The 18,888-nt window shown below is 43.0% G+C and overlaps 1 protein-coding gene across 2 annotated transcripts; it reads right to left on the bottom strand.

The window, feature by feature from the left end:
• Positions 1-14,728: 14,728 nt before the first annotated feature.
• On the bottom strand, positions 14,729-18,671 carry kcnkf (Potassium channel subfamily K member 15). 2 transcript variants are annotated; one of them, NM_001140774.1, is given in 3 exon segments: positions 14,732-15,409; positions 15,782-16,052; positions 18,318-18,624. In NM_001140774.1, coding segments are annotated over 3 exon segments (903 nt in total). In that variant the 5' UTR covers positions 18,601-18,624; the 3' UTR covers positions 14,732-15,060.
• Positions 18,672-18,888: the final 217 nt, after the last annotated feature.

Here is an 18,888-nt window from a genome sequence, read left to right as displayed (position 1 = left end):
TGAAGTGGATGGCATGCACAACTGCCAAATCCATTGAGTCACACAGCTGGGTTTCATGCAGAAGAAGTTCACATTTTTTGTTTGTCTGCAGTGTGGGTCATGCCTGTCAGTTGTGCATCATTTGTTGTTTTATTCATGTACTGCAGTGTGTGACACAGCCTTTCTGTGGTGCGTTATTACGAGACAGTTACACAAATGGTCTGATACGAACAACAAAGTGGTATTGAAATTAAACATGAGCCAACAAACTTCTACTTTTATAACAGAGGATGAATAACCACCAATACATAAAATGTATGCACACATGACTAAATCGCTTTGGATGAAAGCATCTGCTAAATGGCATAGATATGTATTATTATCTGCATGCGTATTATCATGATGTGTGACTGAACCATCTGTACAGTATGATCTTTTTATCTCTGAATAGTAATCTCAAAGAATAAATCTGTCAGCTCCTAAGGTTATTATTCCTTAGCAAACTCCATCTCTGTTCTGTCTTAGCTGTCAAGGTCTCATAATTTTTTCTTGGTATGAAAACATTTCATATTTGCCTTGGTGACAAACTTCTGTCTCCATGTTGTTTTTTCTCCAAATGAAGTAATGGAAATGCCATTGTTCTTGGTTAGCAGTGTACTGTAAGTGATTGAAGAGAGAGTGCACTGTATCAATGTGCAAATATATTTAATAGTAAAATGCATCTCTTTTCCAGTTCCATCTTTTCTCTTATTTTTTCTAGTGGAGAGTTGCTTTTAAACGAGTGCAAAAGGATGATGTGACATCAACAGTGATCTTTTTTTGTCACCCCCCTATTCCCAAAGTTCAATTGCTAATGAGCGTTAACCTGTAAAAAGCGAAGCCATCGTAACATAGCAGAGAAGCGACTACAGACCGGATGAATAGGGAGCCTGACAGTTGACAGTGAGAGGGAGAGAGATAGAGAGATGAATGGAAAGAAACATAACTGCAGTATGCTGAATAATTTAGTACGCAGTCCCCAGTACAGATCTGACTACTCCTTCATTTAGAAAGATTAACAGATCTACAAATCACTCTGGTGTCAATCTTTTGCACTTTTCTGTGAACTAAAACTATGAATAATTCTTCTTTCATATCTCCCACTGTAGTTACTCTTTTTATGGGTCCCCCTCTCTTCATCCCTATTCTTTTCATTTTTAAAGAGCGAGATGCATTTGGTATCTGTGCAGTCAGTACCTGTGGTTTAATGAATGTTATTTATGTGTGCTGCCCTTATCTCCCTTATTCAAGGCAGCAACTTTTGAAACAGATTGATTAAAAAAGCATCATTTGTGCTGGCCTCAGAACTGCATAATGATAAAACATAGTGTGATACAGTGATACAGATAGGTGAGTCATACTTTGTTGATGTTTAGGTCAACAGGAGACAACTCATCCACCTCATCCACCTCCCACAGGATATTGAATTAATCAGTGCTACTGTTTGTTCAACTATGTCAAAAAATCTAACATGTACCAAAAATAGCATCCTAACATTTCATTAATCCAGAAATTTCCAAGAGGGAATGGGAATGCCACTGACAACGCCTACATTTCTTTATTTATCCTATTCATTTGCAGTATTCACTCCCACCACTTGATTGAGACATTTCCCAAACTCTCCTGTTGCCTTAGTGATGAGTGTCATCCCTCTACCCACAGTAACACACTGGTCTGCTTCACCTGTTTCATTAAATATTATTATCTTCCAAACTTATCTTCCAAACTGCATTCTTATATTATTTTTACATGTTTTATTGTCAGTGCAGTGAAATGTGTTGATTTACAGCAGGGGCGTCCAACTAATTCCATTGACGGCCTAGTGTCTGCTGGTTTTTGGTTTTTCCTTTCAATTAAGCCCTAGACCAGGTATTCCCAAACTGGGGTACGCGCAATGCCGTCGGGGGTACACCACATAAAAATGTGATTCACATTTTAATACATTTTTTTCAAAAAAAATTTATTTTTATTCTTCACTTTTTCAAACAGTACATTTATATTTTCCAACGGGGCTATACATTTGGGTGAGGTTTTTTTCTCGCCTGAGTAGCCTCAATTTACTGCCAAAAATACAATTAAACCATCTAGTGTTCAGCGAAATAACAACACAATATCAAATACAGGTAGCCTAGTCAAATAATTGACATCCAATCACATTAACCGTTGCTCTCTCGCGGGAAACCTTCACTCTTGCGCAGACATTTAGAAATTAAACATGACAATTTGAAAAATAAGCCACGGGAGTTTGAGAGAGAATAAAGACGACTTTCGAGTAGTAAGACGTATAAAAACAACAGATACAGTTGAAGTCGGAAGTTTACATACACTTAGGTTGGAATCATTAAAACTAATTTTCCAACCACTCCAACAATTTCTTATTAACAAACTAGAGTTTTGGCAAGTCAGTTAGGACATCTACTTTGTGCATGACACAAGTAATTTTTCCAACAATTGTTTACAGACAGATTATTTCACTTATAACTCACTGTATCACAATTCCAATGGGTTAGAAGTTTACATACACTAAGTTGACTGTGCCTTTAAACAGCTTGGACAATTCCAGAAAATAATGTCATGGCTTTAGAAGCTTCTGATAGGCTAATGACATAATGACATAATTTGAGCCAATTGGAGGTGTACCTGTGGATGTATTTCAAGGCATACCTTCAAATTAGTGCCTCTTTGCTTGACATCATGGTAAAATCAAAAGAATTCAGCCTAGACCTCTGAAAAACAATTGTAGACCTCCACAAGTCTGGTTCATCCTTGGGAGCAATTTTCAAACGCCTGAAGGTACCACGTTCATCTGTACAAACAATAGTACGCAAATATAAACACCATGGGACCACGCAGTCATCATACCACTCAGGAAGGAAACTCGTTCTGTCTCCTAGAGATAAACGTACTTTGGTGCAAAAAGTGCAAATTACTCCCAGAACAACAGCAAAGGACCTTGTGAAGATGCTGGAGGAAACAGGCACAAAAGTATCTATATCCACAGTAAAACGAGTCCTATATCGACATAACCTGAAAGGCCACTCAGCAAGGAAGAAGCCACTGCTCCAAAACCGCCATAAAAAAGCCAGACTACGGTTTGCAACTGCACATGGGGACAAAGATCGTGTTTTTTGGAGAAATGTCCTCTGGTCTGATGAAACAAAAATAGAACTGTTTGGCCATAATGACCATTGTTATGTTTGGAGGGAAAAGGGGGAGGCTTGCAAGCCGAAGAACACCATCCCAACCATGAAGCACGGGGGTGGCAGCATCATGTTGTGCTTTGCTGAAGGAGGGACTGGTGCACTTCACAAAATAGATGGCATCATGAAGCAGGAAAATTATGTGGATATATTGAAGCAAAATCTCAAGACATCAGTCAGGAAGTTAAAGCTTGGTCGTAAATGGGTCTTCCAAATGGACAATGACCCCAAGCATACTTCCAATGTTGTGGCAAAATGATTTAAGGAAAACAAAGTCAAGGTATTGGAGTTGCCATCACAAAGCCCTGACCTCAATCCCATAGAACATTTGAGGGCAGAACTGAAAAAGCGTGTGCGAGCAAGGAGGCCTACAAAGGAGGAATGGGCCAAAATTCACCCAACTTATTGTGGGAAGCTTGTGGAAGGCTATCCGAAACGTTTGACCCAAGTTAAACAATTTAAAGGCAATGCTACCAAATACTAATTCAGTGTATGTAAACTTCTGACCCACTGGGAATGTGATGAAAGAAATAAAAGCTGAAATAAATCATTCTCTCTACTATTATTCTGACATTTCACATTCTTAAAATAAAGTGGTGATCCTAACTGACCTAAGACGGGGAATTTTTACTAGGATTAAATGTCAGGAATTGTGAAAAACTGAGTATAAATGTAGTTGGCTAAGGTGTATGTAAACTTCTGACTTCAACTGTACCATTAATAAGAAGGTTCTAGAAGCGTCTTATATGGTGAGCTACCGAGTGGCTGGCCAGGACAGGCAAGCCCCTTACTATTGTGGAGGACTTAATTCCTCCTGCTGCCGCGGATATGGCTGGGACAATGCTTGGGGAAAAGGCCAAAAAAACAACCCACTTGGGTACACTGCAGCATCCGAGAGGCTCTTGCTGCCAAAGGAATGCCTGACAGTTTGAAAGACGTTTTGGACACTACAGTGAAAATGGTTAACTTTGTTAAAGCAAGGCAATTGAACTCTCGTGTATTTTATGCACTATACAATGATATGGGCAGAGACCATGTAACGCTTTTATCAAGGGACAAAGTATTGACACGTTTTTTTCAATTGAGAGACGAGCATAAAGTTTTCTTTACTGACCGTAATTTTCAGTTGTCTGACTGCTTGCACGATGACGAGTTTCTAACACAACTCGCCTATCTGGGTGATGTTTTTTTCTCGCCTGAATGATCAGAATCTAAGATTACATAGACTCTCCGCAACTATATTCAATGTGCGGGACAAAATTGAGGCTATGACTAATGTCACGAATCCCACCGAAGGTGGCTCCCCTGCCTGTTTGGGCGGCGCTCGGCGGTCGTCGTCGCCGGTCTACTAGCTGCCGCTGATCCCTTTTTCCTTTTCTGTTTGTTCGGTCTTATTGGTTGCACCTGTTCCCTGTTTTGTTTCTTGATTTGTGTTTATTTAAGCCTGTTAGGCCCGCCCAGGTTTGTGCGGGATTATTTCTCTGTTTGTTGTTGGATGTGCTGGCTGGCGCCTTATTTCTCTCCGGACTGTTTTGCCCTGTGTTTTTGGGCTGGTCTACTTTGTGACGTGCCCTCTGTTTTTGGCGTGACCGTTTTGTGCCGGAGAAATAAAGACGTTATACTTACCCTCTGCTCTCTGCGCCTGACTCCAACCACCACTCCTAGGAATCCCTGACAACTAAGAAGTTGGAGCTCTTTTCTGTCTGCATTAATAAGGACAACACACAGGTCTTTCCATCATTGTTGTCACGTTCTGACCTGTAAAGGTGTTATTTGTTAGTGTTTAGTATGGTCAGGACGTGGCAGGGGGTATTTTGTTTATATGTTTCGGGGATTGTTAGTCTATGTGTATAGACAAGGGGTGTTTGATTAGAGTGGTCTAGAGTTTTGGTATATGTTCTATGTTAGGGCATTTTCTACGTTTATTCTAGTCACTCTGTTTCTATGTGCAGTTTTGTTCTTGACCTTCAATTGGAAGCAGCGGCTCCTCGTTGCTTCTGATTGAAGGTCCTATAATTAGGGGTTTGTTTGTATTGTGGATTGTGGGTAGTTGTATTCTGTTTTGTGCTATCACCTGACAGAACTGTTAGTGTCATTTCCGTTAATTGTATACGTGTTTCATTTGTTTCTCCTTCCTCAATATTAAAAGGAAGATGAGTATACACTTCCCTGTTGCGTCTTGGTCCTCCACACACGACACTCGTTACAGAACTACCCACCAGACCCGGACCAAGCAACAGAAGAGGGAGCAGCCAAGGTAGCTGGAGAATTACAGGGAATCGTGGTCATTTGAGGAAATCCTGGCGGGAGAAGGTCCGTGGCGAAGGAACGGTGAGGACCGGGAGAAGTACGTTGGGACATGGCTAGCAAGGAAGCCTGAGAGGCAGCCCCAATAAAAAAAATTGGGGGGGGGGGCACACGGGGTGGGTGGCTGGGCAAAGGATGCCCCTGAAGCCAACACCTTGTGCTTATTATGGGGAGCACATGGAGTGGAGAGCGCCGAAGTACGAAGAGGTACGCAAAATCTCACCCATGCGCACGCACAGTCCGGTGCGTGTGATCTCAGCCCCAAGCAAAGGCCGTGCTAGAGTGGGCATCCAGCCTGGAAGGAGGATGCCAGCCCAATACGTCTGGCCACTGGTACGCCTCCGTAGTCCAGGCTACAGGACACCTCCTCTACGCACGGCGACCATCAGGCCCCTGCATAGCCCAGTCCGCCCTGTACCAGCACCTCAAACGTACAGGGCTACTACTGCCATCCAGCCAGGACAGGTTGTGCAGGAGGTGAGCTCGAGACTTCCGGTACTCACCCAAGGCCCGGTGTATCCTACTCCTGCTCCTTGTAGAAGCCCTCAGGTGCGTGTATCCAGTCTGGCTCCTCCAAAGCCAGCACCGCGCACCACGTTTCCCGAGCGGCAGCCTAGTCCAGCTCGACCTATTCCGGCTCCCCGCACAAGCCTACAGGTGAGTGTCTCCAGTCTGACTCCCCCGAAGCCAGCACTGCACACCAGGCTTCCCGAGCGGCAGCCCAGCCCAACTCGTCCTACTCTTGCCCCTAGCACTAGCCCTGAGGTACGTGGGCCTAGTCCGGCGTCCCCTACGCCAGCCCCACGTACCAGGCCTTCAGTGCACGCACCTCGCCCAGATGGCACAGCGACAGCGTCTCGCCCAGAGTGCCCAGCGACAGCGCCTAACCCAGAGTGGCAGACAACAGCGTCTCAGTCAGAGAGCCCGACGACAGTGCCTCAGCCCGAGTGTCCGGCACCTATGCCCGAGAGAGAATTGGCCCACAGTCCACGGCCAGAGTCACACGACAGTCCAGTGCAACCAGAGTCGCCCGTAGCGAGGGTCCCAAGTCCGAGGTCGACAAAGAGGGACCTCGCCCCAGAGTCTGCCAAGAAGAGGGGTGAGCAAGTGGCGGAGCGAGGAATACGTCCCGCTCCAGAGCCACCTCCGTAGGGACAAGTATGCGGGAAGGGGGGAGCGTTGCAGAGGCATCGTCGGTGATGGTGGCCGCCCTCCCTTCCCTCCCATATAAATTGGGATTTTTTTTGTTTTGGGGTTTATTTTTGTATTTTCCTTTTGTTAGGTGCATCCGGGGTTTGCACCTTTGGGGGGTTGTACTGTCACGTTCTGACCTGTAAAGGTGTTATTTGTTAGTGTTTAGTATGGTCAGGACGTGGCAGGGGGTATTTTGTTTATATGTTTCGGGGATTGTTAGTCTATGTGTATAGACAAGGGGTGTTTGATTAAAGTGGTCTAGAGTTTTGGTATATGTTCTATGTTAGGGCATTTTCTATGTTTATTCTAGTCACTCTGTTTCTATGTGCAGTTTTGTTCTTGACCTTCAATTGGAAGCAGCGGCTCCTCGTTGCTTCTGATTGAAGGTCCTATAATTAGGGGTTTGTTTGTATTGTGGGTAGTTGTATTCTGTTTTGTGCTTATCACCTGACAGAACTGTTAGTGTAGTTTCCGTTAATTGTATACGTGTTTCATTTGTTTCTCCTTCCTCAATATTAAAAGGAAGATGAGTATTTTCACGTCCTGGCCAGTATAAGGATGAATTGTTATTGTAGTTTGGTCAGGACGTGGCAGAGGGTATTTGGTTTATGTGGTTCGGGGTGGTGGTTTTTCTAAAAAGGGCATTTGATTTATGTATTCCGGGGATTTTGGGCACTGTTCCTTGTTTATGTAATTCTATGTTTAGTCTAGGTAATCTGTTTCTATGTTGAGTTAATTGGGGTGGACTTCCAATTGAAGGCAGCTGTGTGGTGTTGCCTTTGATTGGAAGTCCTATATTAGTTGGGTGTGTTTGTCTGTGTAATTGTGGGAGATTGTTTCTTGTTTAGCGTGTATGAGCCTGAGAAGACTGTCGGTATATCGTGAGTTCGTTTTGTTGTTTTTGTGTTCATTTTGATTTAATAAATGTTCAAAATGAACAAACACAGTCCTGCTGCATTTTGGTCCTCCTTCACCGACGATAACCGTGACAAGTATACACTTCCCTGTTGCGTCTTGGTCCTCCACACACGACAAGCGTTACAATTGTTAGATTTTTTTGTGTGCAAATGAACTCCAGCTTACGGACAATGTCAAATAAGATGTAGTGAAGAAACAGAGTGAGCTGGGTACGGAATTATGCAGGTACTTTCCCGAAACGGACGACACAAACAACTGGATTCGTTGTCCCTTTCATGCCCTGCCTCCAGTCCACTTACCGAGAGAGCCTCTTCGAAAATGCAATAAGCGGTTCTGTGAAAATTGAATTTAATCAGAAGCCACTGACAGATTTCTGGATAGAGCTGCACTCAGAGTTTCTTGCCTTGGCAAAACGCACTGTTAAGACACTGATTCCCTTTGCAACCATGTACCTATGTGAGAGTGTCACGTCCTGGCCAGTATATAAGGTTAATTGTTTTGTAGTTTGGTCAGGGCGTGGCAGGGGGTATTTGTTTTATGTGGTTCGGGGTGGTGTGTTTGTGTAAAGGGTGTTTGATTTAGTAATTCCGGGTTTTGGTTTATGTTTAGTTAATTCTATGGTTAGTCTAGGTTGTGTGTTTCTATGTTTGGTTGATTGGGGTTGGGACTCTCAGTTGAAGGCAGGTGTTGTCTATCTGCCTTTGATTGAGAGTCCCATATATTAGGGTGTGTTTGTATGTGTGATTTGTGGGTGATTATTCTGTGTATAGCCTTGTGCCTTACCAGACTGTTTATTTGTCGAGTGTTCGTTTTTTGTGTTTTGTATGTTCGGTTTTGAAGATAATTAAAAATCAAGATGAGCATTCACGTACCTGCTGCGTATTGGTCCACATTTTCTGATGACGATTTCGCATTATCGTCAGAAGACGAAGACAAATGTGACAGAGAGTGGATTCTCGGCCCTCACTAGCATGAAAATTAAATACAGGCACAGACTGCGTGTGGAAAATTATTTAAGACAGACTCTCTCCAATACAATGTGCATCCTTTCAAGCATACCCTTCTCATTAACCTGTGGTGAGTTATTCACAATTTTTGAACAAATATGGTTTTGAATGTAAGATGGCTAAATAAAGAGCAAAATGATGATTATTATATTATTATTTGTGCCTTTGTCACTTCCCACGAGCCGGGTTGTGACAAAACTCACACTCATTCTTATGTTTAATAAATGTATCGTAGAGTGTGTGGCAGGCTTATAATTTTTATATTTAATTAGGCAAGTCAGTTAAGAACACATTCTTATTTACAATGAGGGCCTAGGAAACGTGGGTTAACTGGCTTGTTTAGGGGCAGAACGACAGATTTTTACCTTGTCAGCTCGGGGATTTGATCTATCAACCTTTTGGTTACTGGTCCAACACTCTAACCACTAGGCTACCTGCCACCCCTAATGATGGCAACAACAACAAAAAATTTGAGAGTACACTGACCCTGGTGCAAGAGGGGGCTGGATGTTGAATGTTTGAAGGGGTACGGGACTATAAAAAGTTTGGGAGGTGAGGGGAGTGCCTTACTAATTAATTACCTTAATTCATCAATCAAGTACAATGGAAGAGCGAAAAACTGCAGACACATGGCCCTCTGTGGAATGAGTTTGACACGTGTTTTACGGGGTCAGCCATAGTAGTAACAGCGCCCCTGGAGCAAATTAGGATTAAGTACCTTGCTCAAGGGCACATCAACAGATGTTGTTTCACCTTGTCAGCTCAGGTATTTGAACCAGCGACCTTTCGGTTACTAGCCCAACACTCAATGAATTATATAAGGTTAGAGTGTTTGGCCAGTAATAGTCATTCCAAAAGTATGTTCTAAATTTCTAAAAGCTGTTCCATGGGATGGAAAATTAAGACACAACACTTGTTGATATTATTGCTTTAGATAATTAAACTCAATTGTCAGTTTAATTCTTAATTTCTTTGAAAAACATAATTGTATTCACTGCAATTACCCAAACACAAGGGATCTTTTGGACACTCACAGTGATAGAAAAGCTCTGTCTGATTGAAGAAGACGTTCTCCCAGTAAAAACACTTTTGCATGCTGCTGTACAGAAACACCAAAATGGCTAGAAATTCTAACTAATGAGCAATTAGCCGACCAATGAACTTATTTTAACATCTTTTTTAGACCGCATCATAGACCGCATCAGATAGATGGCCTTCTCTTGCTCGGATGCTTTCTCCGGTGAGATTTCATTTTGTATCTTTTTATTTCACCTTTATTTAACCAGGTAAGCTAGTTGAGAACAAGTTCTCATTTACAACTGCGACCTGGGCAAGATAAAGCAAAGCAGTGCAACACAAACAACAACACAGAGTTACACATGGAATAAACAAGCGTACAGTCAATAACACAATAGAAAAAAATTTGGTCTATATACAGTGTGTGCAAATGGCGTGAAGAGGTAGACAATAAATAGGCCATAGTAGCGAAGTTATTCACAATTTAGCATATTAACACTGGAGTGATAAATGAGCAGATGAGGATGAGCAGATGATGATGTGCAAGTAGAGATACTGGTGTGCAAAAGAGCAGAAAAGTAAATAAAAACAATATGGGGATGAGGTAGGTAGATTGGATGGGCTATTTACAGATGGACTATGTACAGCTGCAGCGATCGGTTAGCTGCTCAGATAGCTGATGTTTACAGTTAGTGAGGTAAATATAAGTCTCCAGCTTCAGCGATTTTTGCAATTCGTTCCAGTCACTGGCAGCAGAGAACTGGAAGGAAAGGCGGCCAAAGGAGGTGTGTCACGACTTCCGCCAAAGTCAGTTCCTCTCCTTGTTCGGGCGGCATTCGGCGGTCGACGTCACCGGTCTTCTAGCCATCGCCGATCCACCTTTCATTTTCCATTTGTTTTATCTTGTTTTCCCATACACCTGGTTTACATTCCCTCATTACTTGTCGTGTATTTAACCCTCTGTTCCCCCTATGTCGGTGTGTGAAATTGTTTATTGTCAGGTTGGCACGCTTCCGGCTGGTTTGCGCCGGTTTTTGTTTTATACCCGTGCTTTGTGGCAGCCGGTACTTTGTACAAGGTTGTTGTACTTTGTGGTGCCTCACTTGTTTTTTGGGCATTTGTTTTTGTGACGCGTTTGCGTTCTGTTCAAATAATTGCCTCAGTAAAGTGCTTGTCCTCTCATCTCTGCTCTCCTGCGCCTGACTTCCATGCACCAGCTACACCCACCGTTTGACAATGTGTTGGCTTTGGGGATGACCAGTGAGATATACCTGCTGGAGCGTGTGCTACGGGTGGGTGTTATTGTGACCAGTGAGCTGAGATAAGGCAGAGCTTTACCTAGCATAGACTTATAGATGACCTGGAGCCAGTGGGTCTGGCGACGAATATGTAGCGAGGGCCAGCCGACTAGAGCATACAGGTCGCAGTGGTGGGTGGTACATTCGGCCTCTTCAAATTGAAGGACAATTATAAAAACGCAGAGAGATGAAGGATAAATTATTATTAATATTTATTTTTTTGTACATTTTTTGGGGAAGCCTGGCTTCCCTTGGCATCAATAAATACACGCCACTGCTGGCATTATTCCTAAAGCGGACATTGCCATTGGCTGCACGGAGTCGCATACACAAAAATCCCATGCAGCCTTGTTTTCAAGTTCGAACACTGGAATATGAAATGTAATCTGAAACTCGATTACGCTGATAGAAATCCTCATTATTTTGTTGAAAGATTTTCAACTTGAGTGTCATTAATTCTATATAGCCTACACTTTCTTGTTCTCACCAGAACAAGAATAGACTGACGAGTTTCAGAAGAAAGTCTTTGTTTCTTCCCATTTTGAGCCTGTAATCAAACCCACAAATGCTGATGCTCCAGATACTCAACGAGTCTAAAGAAGGTCAGTTTTATTGCTTCTTTAATCAGAACAACAGTTTTCAGCTGTGCTAACATAATTGCAAAAGGGTTTTCTAATGATCAATTAGCCTTTTAAAATGATAAACTTGGATTAGCTAACACAACGTGCCATTGGAAGACAGGAGTGATGGTTGCTGATAATGAGCCTGTGTACACCTATGTAGATATTCTATTAAAAATCAGCCATTTCCAGCTACAATAGTAATTTACTGAGTGGCACCGTTGTGGCCTCGTGACAATGACCACAAGAGCAGCTGCTCACCGATTTGACAGCTCCAAAGCAGTTACACCTCCAACACTGCCAAAACATCAGCTATGCAGGTGTCAGCTATCGCCGGTTAGCGCTCGATCTGATTGAATCTAGGCCCTAGTCATCCAATTATGATCAGCGAGATCTCTCTCTGACTCAATCACTGAACCCAAAGCAAACAGAGATACTCTAGTTTGTAACAACCAATCACACAATAATAAAACCGGCTTCACGGTCTTTATACAAAGTTGTGTCTTTGAGTAATGTAAAGACATTCATTCTGCACGACAACCTCATTTTTGTATCATCATTACCCTTTTGTTCTGTTAAGGCATTTGTTCACTGGCCTATGTAAATATTTGTCATCTCTTTGAGCTAACAACCATGAACACAGACAGCAATGAATGTGAGGAGGCACCAGATGCATCAGACAGAATAAAGTACAGTGCTATCTGCAATATTAATGGAGTCATTATGGAAATGAGGTTATTGCTTTCATCAGTTACAAAACCACACACAGATGCAGATGAATTGATCTTCCTCATCATTTAGCCTGGCCTATTCTGTTTGTTCACAAATATCTCCCTAAATTTGTATTGACTGAATTGTAAATCTTTAACTCCAGTTCACTTATCAATGAATGACATTGTGGTGTTCCCATTCACATCGAATGATCAGCAGCGACCTTTCACTGTGTATTTCTAACTGTCCCAGTCACGTCAGTTCCAAACAATCACATCACTGGAAATGTGAGGATTACGGAATAGTAAAAAAAAAAATACTGTTGTCAAATTTTGGTGCTAAAAGTTTATTATTGTGCACACAACTCAAACAATCAAAGAACAGTAGTTTCTATTGCGCAGTCATTATAACCCACTGAAGCCTAATCTTGTACCAGGAACAATACACACTTTGGGTTCAGCATCACGGTCAGCGTCTGAAAGCACTAGTGACGTCTGTTGGTCACTGCACAGTAGAGTTATATCTACGGTCAAGGATTCACACACACTTTGTTTTATCCATTATGTTATGGTTGAGAACGTCAGGGAAACACCAACAGGAATAGGAGGGGATCCCATTGGAAACTAGATTAAAGCACCACTGTTTATGTAGTGTTACTGTGATGCTCTGTAAGGCTGCATTTAGACAGGTAGCCTAATTCTGATGTTTTTATCGCTCATTGGTCTTTTGACCAATCAGATCAGCTCTCAAAAGACCAATTTGTGGGGGAAAAATTGGCCTGCCCGTCTAAACGCAGCCTTAGATTCATGTACAATTATTCACGTCAACCTCCCATCTCCTTGTCCATGGTACAGCAATATTGTTACAGGACATTTCAGAATGCAGCATTGGTTCAATTGACATAATACAGATATAACTTATCTTTAGACCAATGATGCCCCCTAGTGTTAGACAATACGAACAAGCACAAGTTTATTTAAGATTTAAAGACTGCTGCCACTAGAGGTCCCTGTAATCACCTCATGAATGTACACCTGCTGGAGCAGAAACTATGGCCATGCTGTAGTTTGAAGAAAGGGATCTTAACAGCATACTTACTTAGCATGTTTAGTGGCAGTTGTTTTTGTTAAAATATAGTTTGTGTAGTTACTCAGAGATGTATACGATAGAGTCAATACAAAAGTGATCACAGTCGATACTACTCACAAGAGGTCTTCTCAGGTCCAGAAAGTTGGACCCGGACCCAAACAAACCCAAGGACAATCAGACCCTGACACGAACAGACCCGATCATAAAAATAAATATAAAAGGGGGGACCCGGATGGAACCGAGAATAGTCAGACCTGAATCCGAATGGACCGGATGACAACCAGACCTAGACGCAACCCGTACCCTAATGGGTCTGGGTTTAGACCAGACCCGATTGGACCCGAGTGACAAAAAAAATATGCAAGTTGCTCTTCTGGTTAACAAATAGGTATGTTGGCATGGCCTTCTATAAGTCCATAAATGCACAGTATTAGCATAAAGTAAATATGCTATAGACCAGGGGTATTCAACTCTTACCCTACGAGATCCGGATCCTGCTGGTTTCAGTTCTACCTTTTAATTAATTGCACCCACCTGATGTCCCAGGTCTAAATCCATCCCTGATTAGAGGGAAACAATGAAAAAACACAGTGAAACTGGCTTCGAAGTCCAGAGTTGAGTTTGAGGGCTATAGCTTATGTAGAACCGTGGTCGGGTCCATTTGGTTCCATTCGGGTCTATCAGCTGTAGTTACATAGACCCGAGACCCAATGACAATCAAACAGGACCCGACCCAGACCCGAGGGAAAAGTTAGAATTTTGGATCTGGACCTGCTTGGGTCTTGGGTATTTGGGTTTGGGTGGACCCGTGAAGAGCTCTACTTCTCACATCCCTTCTTCCTCCCACTGACTGTTCCTCTTCGGCCACCGTTTTACACTGCAGAGCACTGGGGATGGACGCATTACCAAGGGAACCAACCTAAACAGCAGAGAGTGCACTGCCTAGAAGAAATCAACTGATTATTACGGACTAGAAATAAGCTGTAGGTCACAGGTGACATCATGAAGGAATGTCTGAGATGAAAAATATTAATTGGGTTGAATAGCCCCATCTGTGGCTCTCTCTCTCCCTCATCAGAGTTACCCATCCTCATTAGGTAGTCTATAGTGATGAAATGTAGAGATGGTAACAACAAGTCTATTCATACAACACTTTTAGATTTTTGATAATTTATGTGTAATGTAAGCTATTGCTCAATAAGCAAATGAATGCAGGTCTGGGGCACATAACCTTTCCTCTTGTATGCAGTAAAGTACTTCAATCATAATGCCCATATTTTCAACTTTCATTCATTTGTCAAGAAAGCATATACTACAAATAGTGGAGATTATTTCAAGAAAATAAACAGTTTGACGATGTATTACCTTTTTATTTCACAATTTTATACAATCTTTACCTGTATAAATCATCTCTTTATCTACAGAAAAAATGCAATTGCTAAATACAATGCAGAACAGGATATCTGTAAAAGCTACATTTTGACTGTAAAAATAAACATAGACGCACAGCCTGAAACCTGTAAATGCTACCTTTTGTTTACAGGAAAATCAAACACAATTTGTTCCACCTTCAGAGAATCAGTACCATCTCTGTCTGCACTGTATTCCTCTCAGAGCTTCAAATCAAAAGATAAGAACAAAGGCAACTTTTGTCCAGAGTCAGTCCCAACAATCCAGGTAGCTACACGGACTTCCTCCGTGTGTGAGGGCTGCTCATCCCCAGGAAAAGGGCACCGCTGCTGGGGGAGGACTGGGCTGAGGTGTCCCTGGAGCTGCAAGAGGCTTCATCCACCCTGTAGGAGATGGAGTTGTAGAAGACAGGGTTGCTGTGACAGCCTGAGTGCTCACAGCGAGATGGAGAGGGGCTGTCACAGGCACCCAGCCTGAAGCACATACAGAAGCAGAGGGCGCTGATGCAGGACTCAGGGTGCTTAGCAGATTCCCTGACGCCAGGGGTCCCCCTGAGCTCCTCAGATGGAGAGGGGATGAGGTTGGTACGACTGGTGCCTCCCTCCATGGCATGGGAGAAGTTGCAGCGGCTATTGTGCCCATCCTCAGCTTCTTTCTGCTCCATCCCATCAACTCTGTCCCGTGCTGATGCTTCCACATCTGCCTCCTCCTCCACTGCCTTCCCACCCCATGGCCTCTTAGGCACTGCTGCCTGCGCCTCTCCCTCCACCTCCAGGCTTCTGGTTCCCTCCTGCGTGCTGTATGTGAGGAAGCGCAGCACCACCAGGTTCAGGAAAGCCCCGATCACGGCCAGCCCCACCAGGATGTACATGAAGCTGAAGGCCACATAGGGAATCCTCCTCTGGAGGGCCTCCTTCTTCTGCAGGGCCACAAAGTCCCCGAAGCCGATGGTGGTGAGCGTGATGAAGCAGTAGTAGTAGGCATGGAAGAAGGTCCAGCCCTCAAAGTGGGAAAAAGCTGCTGCCCCAACACAGAGGGTGCTCATGCAGGACAGGAGGCCCACCAGCACCATGTTCCCCATGGACACGTCAGTCCACCGTAATCCCATGCAGCACTTGAGCCTGCAGAGGAGGTAGCGTACTAACGTGTTGATCCTCTCCCCCATGCTCTGGAACATGACCAGCGTCAGTGGGATGCCCAGAACAGCATAGAACATGCAGAATGTCCTGCCAGAATCTGTGCCTGGAGCAGCATGTCCATAACCTGCAGAATATCATAGTTATAGACACATGTCCATTACGAAAACATATTGCTGTCAGATTGCAGTATGACTGCAGTTATTCTGCAATTACTGTGTCCAACCACCGCAGTCGACTGTAGTTACTGCACTTTTATTGCAGTTTCAAAACTGCTAACTTTTTTTGTAAGGGGTGTGTACATGGACACACAGACAAACACAGTAACTCTTTAAAACATTTGTTATAGATATATAGATATACAGTACCAGTCAAAAGTTTGGTCACACCTATTCATTCAAGGGTTTTTCTTAATTTTTTACTATTTTCTACATTTTAGAATAACAGTGATGACATCAAAACTATGACATATGGAATCATGTAGTAACCAAAAAAAGTGTTAAACAATTCAAAATAGATTTTAGATTTTAGATCCTTTAAAGTAGCCACCCTTTGCCTTGATGACAGCTTTACACACTCTTGGCATTCTCTCAACCAGCTTCACCTGGAATGCTTTTCCAACAGTCTTGAATGAGTTCCCACATATGCTGAGCACTTGTTGACTGCTTTTCCTTCACTCTGCAGTCCAAGTCATCCCAAACCATCTCAATTGGGTTGAGGTTGGGTTATTGTGGAGGCCAGGTCATCTGGTGCAGCACTCCATCACTCTCCTTCTTGGTCAAATAGCCCTTTTTTATTTTACTAATTCAACCTTTATTTAACTAGGCAAGTCAGTTAAGAACAAATTCTTATTTACAATGATGGCCTAGCAACAGTGGGTTAACTGCCTTGTTCAGGGCAGATTTTTACCTTGTCAGCTCGTAGATTCAATCTAGCAACCTTTTGGTTATTGGCCCAGTGCTCTAACCACTAGGCTACCTGCCGCCAAATAGCCCTTACACAGCCTAGAGGTGTGTTGGGTCATTGTCCCGTCGAAAAACAATAGTCTCACTAAGTGCAAACCAGACGGGATGGCGTATCGCTACAGAATGCTGTGGTATCTATGCTGGTTAAGTGTGCCTTGAATTCTAAATAAATCACAGACTGTGTCTCCAGCAAAGAACCCACACACCATCACACCTCTTCCTCCATGCTTCACAGTGGGAACCACACATGCGGAGATCATCCATTCACCTACTCTGCGTCTCACAAAGACACGGCAGTTGGAACCAAAAATCTCAAATTTGGACTCATCAGACCAAAGGAAAGATTTCCACCAGTCTAATGTCCATTGCTATTGTTTATTAGCCCAAGCAAGTCTCTTCTTCATATTGGTGTCCTTTAGTAGTGGTTTCTTTGCAGCAATTCGACCATGAAGGCCTGATTCATGCAGTCCCCTCTGAACAGTTGATGTTGAGATGTGTCTGTTACTTGAACTCTGTGAAGCATTTGTTTGGGCTGCAATCTGAGGTGCAGTTAACTCTAATGAACGTATCCTCTGCAGCAGAGGTAACTCTGGGTCTTCCTTTCTTGTGGCGGTCCTCATGAGAGCCAGTTTCATCATAGCGCTCAATGGTTTTTGCGACTGCACTTGAAGAAACTTTCAAAGTTCTTGACATTTTCCGCATTGACTAACCTTCATGTCTTAAAGTTATGATGGACTGTCGTTTCTCTTTGCTTATTTGAGCTGTTCTTGCCATAATATGGACTTGGTCTTTTACCAAATAGGGCTATCTTCTGTATACTAACCCACAACTGGTTGGCTAAAACACATTAAGAAGGAAAGAAATTCCACAAATTAACTTTTAACAAGGCACACCTGTTAATTGAAGTGGTATTCCAGGTGACTACCTCATGAAGCTGGTTGAGAGAATGCCAAGAGTGAGCAATGCTGTCATCAAGGCAAAGGGTGGCTACTTTGAAGAATCTCAAATCTCAAATATATTTTGAATTGTTTAACACTTTTATTATTATGACATGATTCCATTTGTGTTTTTTCATAGTTATGATGCCTTCACTATTATTCTACAGTGTAGAAAATAGTAAAATAAAGAAAAACCCTGAAATGATTAGGTGTGTCCAAACTTTTGACTGGTGCTGTATATATAGGGGCCTATATTACTTGAGTCTCTAGAACATCAGTATGTTTAATGCAACCCTTTATAACTTCCAGTTTTGCTAATAATTCAAACCAAAGTTCAGCACCAGTCACTCAGCACCCGTAAGGGTAAGCTCTAGGCTAGAGGAATTTTTTATTTTTACATGTAAAAACAGATTTGTTGTGGTTAGTCATACCAGTATGCATGGTTTAACTTACAGAGCAAAGAAACCCATAAACCATCAATTGACTTACCAATCGTTGTGATTACAGTGATGGCAAAGTAAAAGGATCCCGCAAATTTCCACTGTCTCCCCGCGCGATGTGGCTCCGACTGTAGAACCACTCTCTCGATCTCCAGGTAGTCGTCCCGAGTGAATCCGTACTTCTTCTTCAGCTCGTTGCGCTTTTGTTCCAGGATTTTTTTCTTCGAGCTCTCGGTCTCGGACTCGAGGGCGTCGAACACCGCGGCTCCCACAAGCAGGTAGGATATCATACACAGGATGAGAGAAAGGGTCCGAATGTTCTGCACCTTCATCCTCACTCCGAGCGAACTCGAGTGGGCACTGAGAGGAGAGTGGGTGTGTTCACGAAGAGAGACCGGTGGACACGCCAATTCTATTAGAACCAAGTGCGCATGAACTCATTCATCCATTCGCATACCAATTAAGAGTGGCCTACATAGTTGTTTGATATAACTCATCAGTGGCCTAGGCTTATAGTATTATGGTAGATGTTAAGGTAGTTGTTTTTACACAGGCACTGCACACACTTTCCATAGGCTTTGGAGTTTGTGTTCTCATTTAGGCCCTACGAGTTCCGGTGT

Source organism: Salmo salar, chromosome 22, assembly GCF_965601325.2.
Source record: "Salmo salar chromosome 22, fSalSal1, whole genome shotgun sequence".
NCBI classification, from domain to species: Eukaryota; Metazoa; Chordata; class Actinopteri; order Salmoniformes; family Salmonidae; genus Salmo; species Salmo salar.
Note: the sequence above shows the minus strand (reverse complement) of the source record. Positions and strands in the feature narration are given on the sequence as shown.